At 39.2% G+C, this 21323-nt stretch overlaps 1 protein-coding gene across 1 annotated transcript in view; it reads left to right on the forward strand.

Annotated features, from left to right (window-relative positions):
• SULF1 (sulfatase 1) overlaps positions 1–15369 on the forward strand; it is a gene marked incomplete at its 3' end in the record, with an annotated part of 156100 nt that extends 140731 nt beyond the window's left edge. Inside the window, exons 6-10 of the mRNA XM_082258789.1 lie at positions 638–807; positions 7972–8122; positions 9479–9654; positions 10802–10930; positions 15309–15369. Of these exons, the coding sequence (XP_082114915.1) occupies positions 638–807; positions 7972–8122; positions 9479–9654; positions 10802–10930; positions 15309–15369 (687 nt within the window). The remainder of the gene's footprint in view (positions 1–637; positions 808–7971; positions 8123–9478; positions 9655–10801; positions 10931–15308) is intronic.
• Positions 15370–21323: the final 5954 nt, after the last annotated feature.

Here is a 21323-nt window from a genome sequence, read left to right on the forward strand (position 1 = left end):
CCACTGGTGGGACTCACTCCTCTCTGTGCTTCCTAGTAATCAGAAAAAGAAGTAAAGTGAAATCTCTCTAATGGGATGCAGACAGCAAAAAAACAATGTGACGTGGTTTAATTCACAAAACTTTAAGACAAGGATAAGTATATTAAGTTTAACTATGTGATTGTAAATTTCAAAGTAGACTTAGCTGGACTTTCCAGCTGGAGCTGAAATCAAATGCCACTTTTTTTTTTTTTATAGTATCCTTTTTAGGATTTTTAGTTTAGTGTCCTTATCCTGCCAAATTAGCTATGTCAATTCAGGCTTTAAGTATTCTCTACGCCAGTGTTTCTCAACTTCAGTCCTCAGGGAATACTAACAGGCCAGGTTTGCAAGAAAACTGGAATACATAACAGGTGATATCATTTGCTGCTCAGTGATTGCTCAGTGATTGCAGTATTCTAGTCTGCATCTCTCCAAGGTAATACTTAAAATTTGGCCTGTTAGTGTGCCCTGAGGACCGGAGATGAGAAACACTGCTCTACGCTGTCCAGAACCATAAACCTAAGTTTCAGCCCTACACATACTTGCACTTTGCTCTTTATCTTTTGTACTATTGGGAATATTTTTTAAACATTGTTCAATGTTTTCTTTATTTTAGGACTATTTCACAGATCTCATTACCAATGACAGTATTAATTACTTTAAACTCTCAAAGAAGATGTACCCCCATCGTCCAATAATGATGGTGATCAGTCACGCAGCACCACATGGCCCTGAGGATTCTGCACCACAGTTTTCAGAACTGTTCCCTAATGCTTCCCAGCATATGTAAGTAGAACACTTTGTATTATATCCAGTGCAGATAATGTTCACAATTTGTTTTCTGGAACATAGCTATTGATCCTCTTTTTTTACTTTTTCCAACCTTTCACAGAAATGCTATATTTGCTTTCATGGAAATGTTGACCAAATGTTGCTCAAAACTGAGGAGGGGGAGAATTTACATTTGAAGTTGCCCCCCCCCCCCCCTCCCTGCTGCAAGGGCTAACTACTAGTTTTACTTTGGGGATGATGAATAAGATCAAATATTTAACTTATTACTTGCTCCTTCGGCAGCCGGCACTCTTCCTCTGACTGGATTGTGGGTGGGCCCTTGGCATCGATCCAGAGAAAAAAAAACACAAAAAAAACATGTCCATCCATTTCAACAAAAGGCTGACATATGTTTTATACATGGGTTGATATGCTGTGGATCGAATAAAACATATGCAAGCTCAATGCATTTCAAACATTTGTTCTCTTCTTCATGAGCACATGTGAACAAGATATGTTACCCATGTGGTTGAACATAATCCTTAAAAGCAAAAGTTTATACATCCGCTAAAGAACATTGTCAGTGTGGACCATCATTTCCATAGGGATAGAGGGAAGCATCAAAGAACCAAAAATCACCAAATTCTAACACAAGGGAAACCAGAAAAATTGTTAAGCTGAAGTCAGACAATGTGTAATGGTCCCATTTTCAGCATAAACAATGAAAAAGGATTTGGTGATGTTTGGTTCTATGATGTTTTCCTCTATCCCTATAGAAATGGTGGTCCTTATTTACAACGTTAACCTTATTCATCATTCCCTAGGCAAAATAAGCAGTTAAAGCAGAGTTTCTGTAATTTTTGTGTTTATTAAAAGTCAGCAGCTACAAAAACTGTAGCTGCTGACTTTTAATAAACATACACTTACCTGTCCCATGATCCAGCGGTGCACTCACCCCAGCCATTTACATACTCTGTCCTCCCTCAGCGGCGCCGGCATCTCTACTATGGGCACCCGGCTGTGACAGTTGCCGCTTCACAACCAGTTGCCCACTGCGCAAGCAGCACTGTGCTCTTTGACTGGTCCCAAAGTTTTCTAGGACCTCTCATGTGTCCCAGAAGACTTCAGGAGGAAGGGGGAAGGAGAACTAATTGTTTTTCTTCCACATAGTTCCGGCTTAAAGCTTTACCCCAGTTTGACCAGTTTGATATGCTAATCAGTTTAATATAAGAATTAGGTTCCAGTCACACCTAGACGATTTGAATTATGGGCGGAATCATAGTAATTCTGCTTGCGATTCTAAATAAAAAATGTGGGATGCAGGTGCGATGCCATTACTTCTTAATGGCACCCCAGTCGTGGTTTGATTATGCTGCAATTGTTGCATGATAAATCGAGGCAGATCACCCAAAAGAAGCTCCTGCTCCTCTTTAAACGACAAGCTTTGTGCGTTGTAATCATGCCACACTTACAGCACGAATTATCATGGCAAAATTGCACCGCAATTGGGGTGCCAATAAAAAGAAATGGCATCACAAACACATTCTGCGTTTTGCTGAAATTTGGAATCATGGGCAGAATGGTGGCGATTCCCCCACGATTCAAGTTGCCTAGGTGTGAATGAAGCCTTACTTTCTGTACTGGAGACACAATGTGAAGTTGCCCCCAAAAAGTGTGGCCACTGGAAGATTTCACTGTTCCAGCAACAACTTCATATTTTGGATTTTCTCTCACTTTTAGTTTGAGTAACAGTGGTCACAACTGTAGGGCAAACCTGACACGAGTTCTAACCCCTAACATCTTTTATCCTAAACATTACGTGTTTTCAGCTGGGAAGTGATGATTTTATCACATTGTTGAAAGCAACTTAAAAAAAAAAATTTACAGCACTCTCCTTTTCCCAAAATAAAGTAAACTGGTCCCGGTCTTGTATTCTTCTATCATCTGCTCCACTTCACTCCTTATAATGGCAGTATGCAGTAATACATTTCCATCCATATAAAAGGATTATAAAAGCTCTACATAGTGTGATTTTATTGTTTATTAAATATTAAAACAAATGTAAATTACACTCACATAAAATAGATGTAAGATGAGCATAAAATGCCGCACCGGAAAGCGCTGCCTCGGTGTGCGCTCCAATGGGCAGATGTGACGTTACGGGTACGGTTAGGAGGAGTAGATGATAACATAAGAATACAAGACCCGGGACCAGTTTACTTTATTCGCAGGCGCATGGGTACTTAGAGTCAACATCAGCTTGTGAGTGAGGGCACATAGGAGGAGAGCACAGCACCCTGTTTATTACACTGTGAAGAATATTGGCACTTTATTACAAGGATTGCACTTTTTTCATGTGGATTGGACATTATATATATATATATATATATATATATATATAGGAACTGCACATATATGTGATATTTTTCTGGCTGAGAGCGCTAGCCGTTGTGTGCTTGCCGGGGGGGGTGTGGGTTTGGGGGCTGTCCCCTGTCGGAAAACAATAGCTAAGCGGGGAGATCGCTGCACTAACATTGGATAGTTAGTACGGCGGCCCCTCTCGAGCTCTTTTTGGGTTGAACAAAAAAAAACAATAGTGTGCACTAGGCTTTAGGCCAGCCATAGACGGTTTGAATCTCGGAACACTGTCTATGGCCTGCCTTTCATACACATTTGTGTGCTAGCATGTGTGCTAGCAGAATTTGACTTTACATGTATGGTGATGGAAAGTGTTAACAAAGTCAAAGCTTGCTCTTGTACCTGATGTGGAAAGGGGAACAGCTCACCAGGTTGAGACTCCATTATACTGGTTGTTAGGAAGCGAAAGGTAGTGGTTTATTTGGTGTTTTGCTATGGCTAGGATTACAATCACTTGCAGATTGCTAAACTTGGTGTCCGTTCAAATTTCCCTAGCATTTTTCTCTTTATAGTAAAATGTAATTCACTTTTATTTACTTTTGACGAATGATGTACATTTCTGATTGTACCATTTAGCTTGCCCAAATCAGTGCCTTTAGGCTTACTTGGTAAAATAAAGCTCATTAAGTCATTAATAACCTTTCTAAACAAAGTATGTTGAATCATTCTTAAATACTTTTTTTGCTTATTGAAAATCATTTAACTGAATGAGTCATTCTGTGTTATTTGTTTTTTACGTTTAATTATATTATCCGCCCTTCCATGTGAACTGGAAAAAATGTTCTCAGTCCCATTCCTGTATTTTTTTTTTTTTATAAAATAAAAACATTTCAAATGTCGTTGGCTCAAAATAACAGGAAAGAAAAAAGTGAAGAGCCTTTCCAAGAACATTTGTCCAAGTGATAATATAGTTGGGATACTTTTGCAGGGGTGTAACCTGCACTGCCTTCCATGAGATGTTCCCACTAGATTGGTAAAACACAGACAAGCCTAAGTTCTCGTTTGTTCTGCAGGTTCCTCTCAATTTCATTTGAAATTACTAATAATCAAAAAAATTAGAAATAGTTCATTGAAGGCAAATTTTAGGATTAAGAAGTCACAATTACTCTGCACCTAACTACGTATGTATGCATACTTCCCAGCTGTACCTCATTCGGATGTAATGTCCCTCTTTTGGAACCAGTCCCTTGTTCCCTCTTTTATGTGGTCTTTCTGATGTAAAGACCTTTCTAAAAAAAAAAAATGTATTATTTAACTACCAAAACTTTAATATTCCACTAAACATTTCTTCCAGTGTTTAATTATTTAATTTGTTATTTTGAAAAGTCAGTATAAAGGAAATGTGATTGTGAAAAAGCACACATAGATTTAACGAGTCATTTTTAAATATTAATTATGACTGCAAAAATGGGAGCATGGCAGGATTGTGCCCAGTGTACTTTGTCTCATAAAGTAGGGAAGGGTTAAAAAGTGAGTGGAATTCATGTCTTAGACACGCTGTCACTAACACCAATTGGAAGATTTACCCCCACCTCATTTTCTGGTTGTTGCTATTGAATATCACTCTTTGCCCTCTTTATAAAGCTTGCTAAAACTGTTTCAAATTAAATGGATATTTTCTGCTCTCAAAACCTTCCAAGGAAAATGATCTTCATCAGACTTTGTTTTTTGATCTATAGTTTAGTTTATTTTGGCTTTCATATTCATGTTGATGGCAGGTCCTTTTCCATCCCCTTCATCAACTTAATGAATGAACATTGATCTAATGAACATGGTTATATAACGTTCAGAGCTCACCTGCCTTACTGCATTTCATGTAGAAATCATTATTAAATAAAAACTCTTGGTGCCATCCTACAGATATTGTATGCGTATTTTAAAAATGAATTCAATATTTGAAATAGAGAAAAAAAAAAAAGCAGTATTAAACCTAAAAAAAAAATGTAATTTATTGCAGCTTAAATTATAACTACAGGCAATCTTTTGTTTATTTTAGACAGAGTAAAAAGGGCCTAAAACACCTATTAGGATTTTGTTGCTGTCTGTGCCCCCCGGTAGATTCACCATCTCCATTACCATTATCTTTGAAAGTACCGTATTTATTGGCGTATAACACGCACCTCACATTTAGGAGGGAAATTTTAGGAAAAAAGCTTAAAATTTTAAATAAACAGCATTGAACTCAGAACTATTTTTTTTAATCAAATGCAGTCTTACCTGTGCCCATGAATGCAGCCTCATCAAAGCAGTGTTCATCAATGCAGCCTCCCCAGCACAGTTTCCATCAATGCAGCCTCGCCAGCGCAGTGTCCCCAATGGAGCCTAGCCAGCGCAGTGTCCCCAATGGAGCCTAGCCAGCGCAGTGTCCCCAATGGAGCCTAGCCAGCGCAGTGTCCCCAATGGAGCCTAGCCAGCGCAGTGTCCCCAATGGAGCCTAGCCAGCGCAGTGTCCCCAATGGAGCCTAGCCAGCGCAGTGTCCCCAATGCAGCCTAGCCAGCGCAGTGTCACCAATGCAGCCTCGCCAGCGCAGTGTCACCAATGCAGCCTCGCCAGCACTGATCGCCCATATTGCACAGATCGCCCATATATTGCACAGATTGCCCATATATTGCACAGATTGCCCATATATTGCACAGATTGCCCATATATTGCACAGATCGCCCATATATTTTTTTTAAAAAGCCGGGCAGCGCTGAGGCAGAGGGGGGCGAGCTGTGTGAGGAGAAGCGAGTACGCGCCGCCGCTGTCATCTGACGTCCCGGCGCCTATGATAGACGTCACACGTCCCGTGTCCCGGCATCGGGACACTGTGCTGTCTATCATAGGAGGCGGGACTTCCTATGACAGCAGCCGCTCGTCCTTCCTTCTGCTCCGCCCCCCCTCCTCTACCTCTCAGCGCTGCCTGGCTTTTTTTTTTTTTTACTATATCGGCGTATAACATGCACTGGTGCTTTGCCCTCCATTTTTAGGAGGAAAAAGTGCGTGTTATACGCCGATAAATACGGTAAACGGAAATCTCTAATTTTGGGCTGTCCTCAGAAATGTAAAAGAGGGAGAAATCCTTCAATGGGGACACTAGTTCTGGTGACCTGGGGGCCACCAAGGGATTGCCTTGATTTGCAGGGATTTCCTCTTACAGATGGCAAGAAAACACAGATGACAAGAAAAAAACTGACAGGGGTTATAACTCTCCCTTACTCTATCCAAAATTAAAAGAAACGTTTTGCCTACAGTTCTACTTTAAATGTGGTGGTTGTTGTTTTTTTTGTTTTTTTTTTGGCTTTTTCCTTTATTTTCACCTGTCAATCTGCCAGTAACGCATTTCTTGTTTTAGGCTCCAATCACACCGCGTTTTTACATGCGTTCCTTAAAAAGCACAAAAATGTGCATCGCACTTACAGTGTCAATAATTCCTAATGGCACCCTAAATGCAGGTAGCAGTCGCACAACAAAACACCTAGAAATAGTGCTTTGCAAAAACTTCTGAGGCTCACTGCCAAAAAAACAGTGCAGGATCTAATTTGGTTTGTTTGTCACGCATTACAGTAATTTTTTTTTTCCATTTATGTTAAAGGTTTTACATAAAGGAATAAAAAAAAAAAAATACCATTCTTTTATGCTAAATATAAGGAAAAATATAAGGAAAAATTTTTTCCTTAATAGTTAAAAGCAAAAAAAAAAGAAAGCAGCCACCGTGTTTAGAATTGGTAAGTGGCAATATACCGGTAATACATTTTTGTTTTTGGATTTAATACTGCTTTAACCAACATAAGTTAAATGCTCATATTCCCCCAAATATCAGCCTAAGATTTTTAGTCTTTGACAGCTGTGAGTAATCTTGAAATTAGGAATCTAGAAATAATATAAAAGCAAGGTACAGTACTTCTAATTCTTTCCTGAACCATAAACACCTTTTATCTGTGCATTAAATAGCTTTATTTTATATACCGACTTTACGGACCCTAAAGTATATTTAAACGCCCTAACATTATTAGAAGAAGGATAGAATGGTGAGACTTTCCCAAACCTTTTACCCCAGAGGAAAGCTTAAAGTGGTAGTAAACTCTAAAAAAAAAAAAAAATCTGGTTCCCCTTCAAGGTAATGTCACAATGTGCTAGTATGCATTGCATACTAGCACATTATGAAAGACTTACCTTAAACACTTGCCTATTGGACACTTTCACCCCCTTCCTGACCCGGCCAATTTTCAGCGCTGTTGCACTTTGTATGACAATTGCACGGCCATGCAACACTGTACCTAAACAAAATTTTTAACATTTTTTTCACACAAATAGAGCTTTTTTTTGGTGGTATTTATTCATAACTGGATTGTTTATTTTTTGCTAAATAAACAAATAAAGACCGAAAATTTTTCAAACCGATAATTTTTTTTCTTCACTGATGGGCACTGATAGGTAGCACTGATAGGCTGCACTGGTGGGCACTGATGAGGTGCCACTGTGGAGGTGGCACTGGTAGGCACTGATGAGTCAGCACTGATAGGCAGCACTGATGGGCACTGATAGGCGGCACTGATGGGCACTGGTAGGTAATATTGATGAGGAGGCACTGGTGGGCACAGATTGGCAGCAGTGGTTGGCAGTCATTGCTTAACAGGCTTACAAAAAATTGTCAAGTTCAAACTTGCATTTAGTTTATTGGTATTTATAAGTTAAATTTGGTTTATGTAGGTAATTTATAGATTTGCTGTATGCATAGCTGTATTAACAATTGTGTGTATTCTGCTTTCTTGAATCAGAACTCCCAGCTACAATCATGCACCAAACATGGACAAGCATTGGATCATGCAGTACACGGGGGCCATGTTACCTATACATATGGAGTTTACAAATGTGCTTCATAGGAAGAGATTGCAGACACTTATGTCTGTGGATGATTCAATGGAAAAGGTATATTTTTATTTTATGTTTATTTTTTATTTTCTACGATGATAATAATTACACTAAATGCATGGTCCATTAGATGTTTTAATTGAAGTAATCTTGTCCTTTATTTTAAGTAACATATCACCAATACTGTGTAAATGTAATATACTGTAGGTTCCCTCTCTGCTTCCTTTGGGGCATAGAACATGTTGTACGCTTTATGCATTTCCGCTACATTCAACATTATACTGGATTTACCAAATGCATCATTATAGGGCCAGGAGAAGTATTTATAATCAGAAAAGTCATTGCATAAGGCAAACTCCCAGGGTGTTCATCACCATCGTCCTAACACAAGTGTATACATCCAAACAGGACATCTCCTGAAATCCTGCAATGAACCTCAGGAAGTTTAAAGTGGAATTTGAGTCAAAATCTATCTAAGGCTAAATCTACTCCAACCTCAATTCTAAGATTATTCTATCTACCCTGTGAAAGAAAAGGTGCTTATACTTACCTATTCTAAAGCAGCTCTGATCCAATCACATGATATGTATAGAGAAGGAACAGCCGACAACGGATGCCCCATAGTAAGCCTATGGTGGACATCACTGCATAGGCATTTGCAGCTGTTGTTGGTGATCTCTCCTCTTTACTAAAGCCGCCGCTGGTGATATCATGCGACTGGACCAGATCGGCTTCAGAATAGGTAAGTGTAAGCATCTTTTCTTTCATGGGGGGGATAAAATCATCTTGGAATGGGGGTGGGAGTAGGTTTTCCCTTGGTTAGATTTTTACTGAACTTCAACTTCAAGCTTGGAAAACCTGTTCCTAACTTGAAGAATATATGACCAATCCATAATTAGTCTCTCTACTGGAGTGAAGTGCTTTAGCTTACCATGGCATTTCATGTGCTATGTGACATATTAACTCCTTATAAAAAAATCCCAGTCTGACTAAAGTGCCCAAGAATTTCTTCGGGCAATTTCAGGGCCAAAAAAGTGCCCTGGTTCTGCAGTCACCAAAACACACACTCTATGCTGTTTATCGAGCTCTAGCTCTAATCCATCAAGGAAGGCAGTCAGACCTCTGAAGAGAGACCGCTGCTTCCACAAAGAGTACGAGGGTCCTTCTTTTCACATGCTGGCAGGGGGACAAACTTTCCTACTCAGGATGTGGCTGCTTTTTAAATAAGACAAACAGTAAGAATTTGCACATCTTTTTTTTTTTTTTTAAATGACTTTATTTAGGTGATTTAGGATGAAAGCTGTCCTTAATATTTTAATTTCATCATACATTCTGTTTATATGTAAAACAATAATACTGCTATTTTATTCTAATATGTTTATGGATTTTATTTTGTATCTTTCATACCGGTAGCTGTACAACATGCTGGTGGAAACGGGAGAATTGGACAACACGTACATCATATATACAGCAGACCATGGCTACCATATTGGACAGTTTGGGCTGGTCAAGGGGAAGTCTATGCCTTATGACTTTGATATCCGTGTCCCTTTCTTTGTGCGTGGGCCAAACGTGGAGCAAGGATCAGTGTATGTTCTCTTGTCTAGTTCACAACTGTTATATCCGTTGAGTTTCCAAATTGCAACATGATTTTATCCTCACTTGGACTAACTGTCCTGGTGTTCATCAGCCACTAACTACTTTGTTTGGAATAAGAATATCATTACTCTTCTTAATTTTCTGAGAACATATTACCAGCAGCAAATACTATAAACAAAACTGTCTGAGAGTTTACTGAATCTGCTTTGTTCTGTGTTTTGCGGCAGTTGTTGTCTGGTTCTCTTTATCAACACATGGATGGATGGGAACACCATATCATACGAATGTGTTTAAATGACCAACAATGGTCTTCAGAGTAATGACTATTGGTTATAACTACAGTACATTCCCAGTGACTAGGACATACTGTACCTCATATTGTCTGCTTTTCCAGTTGGCTAGGCACCAAACTTTCTGTGTGTGGGGGTATCATCTGTACATATATAGGCATGTTTGTGTCTGATGTATTCAATGCAAAAAAATCCTAAATAGGGATGAATGACTAGAATGTTTTCCACTGTTATATAAAGTTTATTCATAGCTGGGGATTGATGTGCTGTTATATGCAAAGTCTATAGACTGCTGTATAATTCAGTATATGCAGCACTAACGATGTTCATCTGTTTGTGCTGTCCACATGAATTTCCCCAAATTGCAAAACAGTGTTCACACTTCTTTTGCCAACTTCTGGGTCTTTTAGAACCATATAGGGTGATAGAAACAGAATTCAAAACTGAAATTCTGAGAAAGTTACAATTTTAGCATGATGTATATGTACTTGTAGTAGCATTGATTTAGAAACTTTAATTTTAGGAATTAGCAAATAAGTTAAGTGTGAACTGACATAATGAAGCACAATACACAAACTCTTCTTTGGTTAGGGTAAAAGACTTCCATTTTTCAAGCTTTTCCCCTTTTTTTATAATGCAGAGTTACCTTTTGTAAATCTGTCTGGAGTAAATGAGAAGGAAAATCTGTCTTGTGTTATCATTCAGGAATTAACTATCTAATTATGCTGCTGTAATAGGAGGCAGATTGGTAATAGCAATGCATTTCATTAACCTCATCATTTTCTAAATGAATGCAGATAATTTTTGTTACTATTTATCTGTAGCTCTGTACGGTTGTGTTTTGCAGTGTGCCTCAGATTGTGCTGAACTTGGATATTGCTCCAACTATACTGGATATTGCTGGTTTGGATACTCCACCTGACATGGATGGGAAGTCTGTTCTCCCTCTAATGGATATTGAGAGACCGGGGAACAGGTTAGCATGTCTTTGTCTTTTCCTATTGTGTGTATGCAGTGTATCTAAAAATAGAAAGGAAAGTATAACTCCCTAAAGCAAAAAAGGAAATGGACATTGGCTTTTTGGTAAAATAAAAAATAAAATAAGTGCAGCACTATCCCAAAAAAATCTCAACAATTAAAGATGAATAATATGTTGCATCTGAATTACTCTTTGTAAATATAAAGAGAATATCCCGGACAACTATGACTTGCAACAATCAATGGTGTGATTTGTCATGCGACAACCATTCAGATAGCTCCAGCTCAAGTTGCAGCGTCTTTGAAAAAGTTTCCCGTACCACTGTTTTGGGATTTCATTGTAACCTTCATAGACTTCTGTTAAATGAAGTTGCAAGCCGCAATAAAATCTGAGGTGCAAATTGCACTGATCTGTGCAGCTTTAAAATCCGACTGAAGTAGACCAATTTCAAAGCTGCACTGGTGTGAATCGGGGCTAGGACTAAATTCCCACTTCATGTATAAATACAATCACAATTCACACACAGCAATCCTACTAAATATTCTATGTCAGAAACATGTGATCTTCATATAACACTCTTGCTGTGCTCAAAACAAGTGCTCTCACAATTCCACCTTGTGCCAATCAAACTGCTGTCCTTAAGCATAGACCCCTTATGTTATAGTAGCTCCAATATCACTTGATATATAATGTTCAGATGTAGTAACAAGCATGGTAGTAAAGGGGTGATCTCACAACACTGCCAGTGGTAAACCATTCATGGAAGAGAGCAAAAACCACATTATGTTGCTCACTATTAGTATTTTTTACAGCCACTTAGAGTGCATTCTGCAATCAACAAGAAGGTAAAACAAACAGCGTGTTAAAAACCTCATAAAGCATCCAGCAAACAGATAAACCAGAGCTATATACAACCAGTATATGTTCCAAGATGACTACTCCTCTCTGCAGAGATCACACATCATAGGCTCTACCCTTATGCATTATAACCAACAGAACTTCCTCAGAAGAAATCCTGCTGAGGAAGTCCTGTTGGACATAATACGTAGAGGTGGAGCCTATGATGTTTTCACGCTGATTGAAACCTGTTGATGGGGATCTCTGCAGATAGGAGTAGTCATCTTGAAACATACAGTGATTGAATATAGCTCTGCTTTTTCTGTTCACTGGATGAGATGATAATAGAGGGAGCTCAACAGAATTCTTCAGTTGTCACGAGAACAGGTGTCCTTATTAAAAGGTGTCTAATCACCTGTTTTTCTGAGGACACCTGTTAAAAGCTGAATTTCTCATCACTGTCTGTCAGTGGTCACCAGAACAGATGCAGAGGGCGAATCTACCTAGCAGGGACACAGGCAGCAATGAAAACTTGAAAGAGGTCCCTTTCCTTCTCTACTCTATCCCCCAAAATGTTTTGGATATACATAAGCTACATAATTGTTTGTGGAAGAGTATTGGCAGGATAAATCTTTACAAAATTACACGGGGTTAGCCTATGAGGCACATTTCATATGCGATTTTGGCCCCATAACATTGTTAGAATGTTGGCTATGGTTGCATACCTTTTGCTCTTTTTTAAAATGCTGGGGGCATAGAATGTTAATAAAGTTAATAAGGTGTTTTTTTTTTTTGTAAAATCATATTTAGCAATCTATGTAGATGAATGAACTGACAACAAACAAAAGCTCAGAAAACAGCGCATGCAGAGGCACCTTATTCCACTGTTTAGGAATTCTTGTGGACAGTGTCACTGGTTTCTTATACACTATATAACCAAAAGTATTGGCACACCTGCCTTTACAAGCACATGAAGTTTATTGGCATCCCAGTCTTAGTCCGTAGGGTTCACTATTGAATTGGCCCACCCTTTGCAGTTATAACATTTTCTACTGTTCTTGGAAGGCTGTCTACAAGGTTTAGGAGTGTGTTTATGGGAATGTTTGACCATTCTTCCAGAAGCGCATTTGTGAGGTTGGGCACTAATATGGACAAGAAGGCCTGGCTCCCAGTCTCTGGTCTAATTTATCCCAAAGGTGTTCTATCTGGTTGAGGTCAGGACTCTGTGCAGGCCAGTCAAGTTCCTCCAGCCCAAACTCACTTATCTATGTCTTTAAACACCTTGTTTGTGTACTCTTAAGGCATCAGCCTACCAAGACATTTTTGACAATTTCATGCTCCCAACTTTGTGGGAACAGTTTGGGGATGGCCCCTTCCTGTTCCAACATGACTGTGCACCAGTGCACAAACAAGGTCTACAAAGACATGGATAAGCGAGTTTGGGGTGGAGGAACATGACTGGCCAGCACAGAGTCCTGACCTCAACCCGTAAGAACACTTTTGGGATGCATTAGAGTGAAGACTGCGAGCCAGGCCTTCTCTTCCACAACAGTGCCTGCCAATGCCTGTCAAACATTCCCGTAGACACACTACTAAACCTTATAGACGGCCTTCCCAAAAGAATTGAAGCTGTTACAGCTGCAGAGGGTGGGCCAACTTAATATTGAATCCTTTGAACTAAGACTGGGATGCCATTAAAGTCCATGTGCGTGTAAAGGCAGGCTTCACAATACTTTTGGTAATATAGTGTATGTTACTATGATACTAAAAGTGAAATCTCCTTGTTATAGTTCCTGTTTATATTATTATTGTAAGATAGAGGCATCCCTTGTAATGGCATGACAGCTATGAAGACCTGGAAAGACAACCACATTGTTCTCACCAGTATACTCTCAAGAAAAAAAAAATTGATGGTTAAACTTTCTAGCAGCTACTAAAGCCATTCTATCAGTTTTGGTTAAATAGTAGTTGAGGTTGAATAAAGACAATGGTCCATCCAGTTAAACCTGTGTAGGTGTGTTTGAACGTATTAATTTCCCATACCCCTGAATGTTTTGATCTTTGAGATGTACGTCCAAGAGTCTTTAAAAGTAGCCATACTCCCCGCAGTTAGCACCGTTTGTGGTAGAGAGTTCCACAATCTTATTGCCCTTACTGTAAAAAAAAAAAAAACCCTGTGTAGCCTGAGGTTAAATCGCTTCTCCGCATTGAATGGCCTTGTGTCCTCTTACATTCCTTGCAACTGAACAGTTTTTTTTCTGTGCTGAGATCACCGTTGAGGTATTTGTAAATCGCTATCATGTCAGGCGTCTCTTCTCCACAGAAAATAAATCAAGCGCTTGTAAACGCTTTTCTTAATTAAGGTCTTCCAATCCCCTAATTAGTTTAGTTGCCCTTCTCTGGACTCTCTTCAGTTCCAACACATCCTTTCAGAACTGGACAGAATACTCCAGATGTGGTCAGACCATGGTTTTATAAAGTGGTAGAATTATACTTTTATCTCTGGAATATATCCGCATCCTTATGCATGCCAATATTCTGCCGACTTTGGCAGCTGCAGCTTGACATTGCATGCTATTGCTTGGTTGGCATGCCTGTTTAAGGCAATGATAAAATAGACAGCTGTCCACTAAAATCCTTTTGTAGTACAGCATTTACTGATTGTTAATTTTATTTAATATTTTGGAATATATTACTAGTCGAGAAAAAAAAATAGTTTTTTAAAGAAAACTGTCAAAAAACAAAACAAAATGGAAGCTTCCATTGCTGACTGGAAACAAAGATGATCTCATATGGCACCCAAGAATTCTCATCTGCCCAATTGCTCTGGGGCAGTGACTCACTAAATAGTGAGGCTCCAAGCTTGGACTGTCATATCTATTCTTGCTTCACTATTTAGTGAGTAATTGACCCAGAGCAAGTATGCAGATGAGAATTGTTGGGGCACCAGATATATATATGCTTGTTTTAGATCAGTAATCAATCAAGCAGTAAAAGAAAGACTTTAGGATGATGGATATTCACCAATCTAAATTATGTCTGCAATGACAGTTTCTATATTTCTGTCTGGCTAGATTGGGTTAGAATTAGGCAGTGGGCAGAGACATACAAGCCATTCTATTACACCCCTGGAATCATATGCACATCCAGTATGTATAGCACAGATAAAGCCTACAATTATATAGTCATTTTTGCAGCCTACATACAGACGTTTTAAGTTTGCCAACTCTCATTTCACCCTTTACTGAACTGACATTTACTAAGGGAACAAAAAACACACTGAAATAATCCAAAATAAAAAGAACAAGTTACTAGGATTTTGGTAATCAGTCATCATCCATAAAACTGGAGCAAAGAAAATGATTCAGTTCGTGATAAAGCAGGCTTTTTCTGTCACATTGTAGAACCTGCTAAAAAAAAGTTGCAAACTTCCTGTTGCTAAGGGCATTGCAAACTTTTGACTCTTTTGTTTTAACATGAGACCCACTTTTACACAGCTGGTTCTCACTCTGACTCCTTCTCCTTCCTTTTATTCTAGATTACGGACCAATAAAAAAAACAAGATCTGGAGAGATACATTCTTGGTGGAAAGAGGGTAACAGGCTACGTTTATTATTTCATACAATGACTGAACTTCATTTTACATGTCTCGACAATATAAACATGTGTCATGATTTAAAATTACATCTGGCACAAGATTGGAGAGGAGGTTACTGTACTTCTCCAGCGGAATATTTTTCTGTCTTTATGCCAGAGAGCCCCGAAGCAAAAACCAGTAGAGAACTACCAGGCTGGAATAGAAGGTTCTATTTCTAGTTTATTAAAATATACTGTACAAAATAGGACATAGTAATATGTTGTAAGGCCATATCTGATTAGGATACTCAGTGCAATTAGAGGTATACAAGGGACTTTTACAACTGATAATAATTTTGTATTGATTACTTGTGTGTAAGAACTGCAAAGCAGTATGATTTAACAACTAAATGTGTGGACTTTGTAATGTACATTAAATAAAGAGTCCAGTTAAATGAGAGTTGTTCGGTGATGGCAGAGCTGGTTTTGTAACCCAAGGGAGAATTAAGTGGGGCCTGCCTTGCTGGCATAGTATATAGTTTGGGTAGCACTGGGAACTTATTATTTTCCGCAAAGGAACTATGAATTGTGCGGTTAAACGTTCATAACACCCCAAATTCACTTTCTACCATGCAAAATTTAAAGGCTCAAATTATAATTGTGCCAAGCACACCGAAAAGTGAGGTGCCAGAAGAAGATCCCCCATGGCAGGAAAGATGTGAAAGGGAAAACAGGCGCCACTGTATTAAGCCAAAAGTTTATTGCACACAAATCACAGTAGTAACTTACATCAGGGTAAAAACCAGTCCATGTAGGAGCATCTGTTCCGCACTGTCCGGCCGTCCACCAGCCCGGAAGTGACGTCGTAGGAAGCTAGTCCGAGGAGCTGGTTTTGCCGGAAGCCGCAATGGAACGCAGGCTACCGGAAATGACGCAGCGCGTTTCGGAGCATGCATACTCGGCTCCTTCTTCAAGCGTCTTGAAGAAGAAGCCGAGTACGCATGCTCCGAAACGCGTTGCGTCATTTCCGGGAGCCTGCGTTCCATTGCGGCTTCTGGCGAAACCAGCTCCTCGGACTAGCTTCCTACGACATCACTTCCGGGCTGGTGGACGGCCGGACAGTGCGGAACAGATGCTCCTACATGGACTGGTTTTTACCCTGATGTAAGTTACTACTGTGATTTGTGTGCAATAAACTTTTGGCTTAATACAGTGGCGCCTGTTTTCCCTTTCACTTCTGCCAGCGGAATTTCCGAAGTTTGCCGCCAGTGCTGCCTTGTACCCGGCCATTTGGACAGTGCATCAAAAGAACTTGGTGGATATCCCCTGTGCCCCCTCTTTGTGGTGGATCCCCCTCTCTTTTTTGGTTAGAAGCGCCCAACACCCATCTCTCTGAAGTATGGCAGGAAAGATAGTTGCTAATGGCTGGTGTAGTGATTCTACTCCACAAATCTTCTGGTTATGTGATCTGTGATACTACATGACCAAACCCAGGGAAAGTTTCCCTATGGAATTAAAAAGCCATGATAAAGAAGTGAGCCTAATATCAGTTTTTAGAACTTATTATCTTTATGGTGGCACAGAATTTTAATACCTAATGCAGTTTAGACTAGGGTTGCCTATTAGATGTAGTGGAGCTATAAACACATTACTGATGCTTGCTAAGCTGATACTTGCTATGCACTGTAGGCCAAGAGTTTGAGGACACCTGGCCATCACACCTACAGTATATTGGACATCTCATTCCAAAACCATGAGCATTAAGAAGTTGTGCCCCGCTCCCCCTCTCCCTTTTGCAGCTTTAACAACTCCCACTTTTCTAGGAAAACTTTCCACACTATTTGGTGTATGTCTGTGGGAATTTGCACCCATTTAGCAAAGAGAGGATTTGTGAGGTTAGGTGCTGATGTTTGACAAGAAGACCTGGTTCGCAATCTGCATTTCAATTCACCCAAAAAGTGTTCAATAAGGTTGTGGTTTTTTTTTTTTTTGGTTGCACTTTCGACCTTAATAATTAGTATCTTCATCGTTGAACCCCTTATTCAAGAAAGCTGTTTGTCCTGTCTCACACTTAAACATCTCTCTTACCAGAAAATTCATCAGAAAGAAAGAGGAGCCAAACAAAAGTGTACCACAGTCCAACCATTTGCCAAAATATGAGCGGGTGAAGGAGCTTTGCCAGCAAGCTAGATACCAGACAGCTTGTGAGCAGCCAGGACAGGTAAGGAAAATAGCTGTGCTAATTTTTTTTTGTAAAACATGACGCTTCTGTTATTATCATCAGAATTCAACATCAAACAAAATACCTCACTAGGTATCAAAAGCAACTTTTTGCAGAAGCTATTCTAGCCACATGTTCGATGATTCCCATAAGGGCCACAAGCTGGAAACTGAATTAACTTTGCAGGTGTTCACGTTTCATTCTTGTCCTGTGTAGGATGTAGCTGAAGTTTTGCAGGGATGGATTACATATGTGTACATATACTTCTCACATAAGAATCAACCTTGCATAAAAAGTTGTATTACTGTGTAGTAGGACATATGTAAAGATTTTTTAGTCGGCTAAAAAAAATTAACATACTTAAAGGTTTCCTCTAGACAAGCAGCTAAATACATAAATGAAAGATATATAAGACATCTCTTATAGCTGCCAAACAGTTAGTATTTGGTGTCCTGGAGTTCAGCTTTGATGTATGAGTTGGGTATATGACAAGTTATCTGCCCCTGATACTTAAACTGATAAGTTTTAAAAACAGTATGTCCTTTTTTCCCCACAAATAGAGCTTTCTTTTGGTGGTATTTGATCATCTGTGCAATTTATATTTTTTGTGCTATAAACAAAAAAATAGCAACAATTAAAAAAATAAAAAAAACAATATTTTTCACATTCTGCTATATGACATTCTCAAAACAAAATGTAAAAATCAAAATTTTTTAACGTTTTAGGCCAATTTGTTTTCTGCTACATATTTTTGGTAAAAAAAAATCTCAATAAGCATATTTTGATTGGTTTGCGCAAAAGTTATCGTGTCTACTAACTACGGGAAAGATTTATGTAATTTTTATTTTTTTACTAGTAATGGCGGCGATCTGCCATTTTTTGCGGGATTGCGACATTGCGGCGGACAGATCGGACCCCTAACTGACATTTTTTACACTTTTGGGGGTACCAGTGACATTACTACAGTAATCAGTGCTAAAAATATGCACTGTTACTGTAATAATGACACTGGCAGGGAAGGGGGTTAACCCTATGGGTGAGCAATGGTTTAAATGTGAGCCTAGGGGAGGGATTCTAACTGTGGCGGGGCGTGGCTTGTGAAATGACCATAGAGACATGTAATCCTATATGGAAGGATCACATGAGCTCTGTGATCATTTCAAGGAGAAGAGCGGTCGGCTGTGTTTACAACAGCCGGCCATCCTTCTCCCTCAGCGGGGAGCGATTGCGGGTGTCAGACGGCAATTGGAGTTGCATGAGCCGTGAATCGACTTCCCCGCTGCCGAGTGCTCGCCCCCTAGCTTCCCACGCTCGAGGAGAGCCACCCTGCCGCAGTAAATAGGCGGCAGGTGGTCAGGAAGTGGTTAAGGGAAGTTGCACAATGCAAGGTACTTTTTCCCCAAAGCTTGGGGATAGTGGGGAGGTTTCATTTTGAAGAGAATACCCAATCACATGAAGAAAAAGAAAAAAAAACTGCATTTTTGCTTGCTCATGATTGGATGATGGAAGTCGCAGAGCTTCCCCTCATTCACTAAGCTGTGGGGCAAATTCCCTTGCACAGTGCAACTTCTCTTGTAAAGTTAATGGTCTATCTGCATTCAAGTGGGGATTTACTTGGTTTAAAACCATCTCCTGAAACATAGGGGATTAGGTTTATGATGCGTCCTGGAGTGGCAGATGCATGTACAGTAAACCCCCCTCCATCGCGGGGGTTACGTTCCGGACCCACCCGCGAAAAGTGAAAATCCGCGAAATAGAAAAACCCTATTAAATACACTGTAGGCATGTTTTTTTTACTGTCACTGTACATTTAAAAGCATTTTAGGGTCTTTAAACACACTTTTAAAACAATAGAAACTCATTTAAACACATAAAAGATTCTGAGAGACAGAGCAAGAGCTATGGAAAACACAAAAATATTTAATTTTTCATGATTTATATAGTAAAATAACATTACAGAAAAAAACGCAATATACCGGGACCGCAAAAACTGAACCGTGATGGAGCGGGGGTTTACTGTATTTTACACATTGGTAGTTTGTTGTTATTTGTTATGTATGTTTAGATCCTCACATTTAGCAGACTCTAGATATTGGCCCCCACGCTCCCTGACATGCAAATGTCTTCTCTCATCTGCCTCAACATTTCCCCTGTTGTGCGCCTCTCCTTCCTCTCCAGTCATAGTTTTACAATTATTGACAATATTGTTTTCCATAAGGACTTGATGACTTTACAGTAAATGTAGTGACTAGTTAGTAGAATCTCAACAGCTAATCTTCCTTTTTGGGATCACCTCTGTAGAGCATACATTTTCTTCTCACTACTTGAACTGCTTAGGACAGCGATATTAAAACAATGAAGTGGATTATGGAGGCTTAATCCTCTATCTTATTACAATATGCTAAGAATCTCCTTCATTGCAAGAGCAGTTATTTATAGGAACACTGCTTTCTGTCTTTTACTGATTTGGTAATTGAGACCGGCGAATGTTGACTCAGAACTGAGAACTGTTCTATGTTGGACTTATTAGTGTGGAATTAGAATCATAAAGAGTTACAATTGCTGTGGATTTATTGATGTTTAATTTATTCTGTGTATTTCGCAATCCACATTATTTTCATTTTAGTACTGTATTCTTTTGCAAGCAAGTTAGATTTTATGAGCACATGCTAATGACAGCAAGGCACATGCTCAGATCTCCCATTTCATATATACAATGCTTGGAAGATATTTATACATACATTTTAGCACAGTGGTTATTCCCAATTTATGAGCAAACAACGTTATGTAGTGGTCACATATAGATGTATCTTAGTTTTTTCCATGCAGGTCCTAGAACACACCAAAAATAGATCTTGACAAATAAATGATTTGCTTTGCATTTATGGCCACATGTGGTAGCCATGGAAAGAATATGTCTGCACCTGGCAATGTTGCCATGGAAGGATCAGGTCACTGCAAAACAAATGTAACATTGGTGTTGTTTTCTCTTTACATGCAATAGCATAAGTCTATGCTAAATTCCCTCTTACAACGTGTTTCTCGCATCACGTGTTTTGGTGCAGTAGTCTTAACAGTGGGGCTTTTAAGGGTAAGCAATATAAACAATGGGTGGCCATTGGCATGCTCAGGATGCAGCATCGTGAGAGTCCACCTGCCAACTCTTGACATTTGTAGGGTTTTGTTTAGCTCAATGTGGACTTTTGGATTGTTTGTGGGATGCTTAATCAGGGATCAGAACCACTTATCAACATGGTATAAACACCTTGTTTATCCATCCCAGCAATTTTACAAACATGGCTAAAAGTCTCTACAGTAAAAGGGATCCCTTACTTTACTACTCTTATTTATCACTTATCACCTCTGCAAAAATAATGTTCCTTCGATTTTCAAACAGTAGCATCACCTCAGCCTCAGACAGAATCTGTTGCCTGTGGGTTCCTCCACCAGCAGTCAGAGATTAAACTCACCTGCAGTTACCTGGTTTATAAATTGAATCCTTATCTAAAGATTAAAAAAAAATAGTATGTATGTGTAACCTGACATTGTATGCATGTTCTGGTGATTTATATCCTAGCTGAAAGTGCACTTTAAAGTTTTTAGTTAATTATTATTTTTATTGTGGTTAGCATTCTACCTTTAAACTTATCTGTGCTGTTTGACCTACTGCTCTCAATAAGAATGAAATAAGACTTCGTACCGCAACTGAATAAGGACAATGTACATTAGGTTCCTATAAGTAAGTAGTGTTTTAGG

Source organism: Pelophylax lessonae (assembly GCF_965119305.1).
Source record: "Pelophylax lessonae genome assembly, chromosome: 5".
NCBI classification, from domain to species: domain Eukaryota; kingdom Metazoa; phylum Chordata; class Amphibia; order Anura; family Ranidae; genus Pelophylax; species Pelophylax lessonae.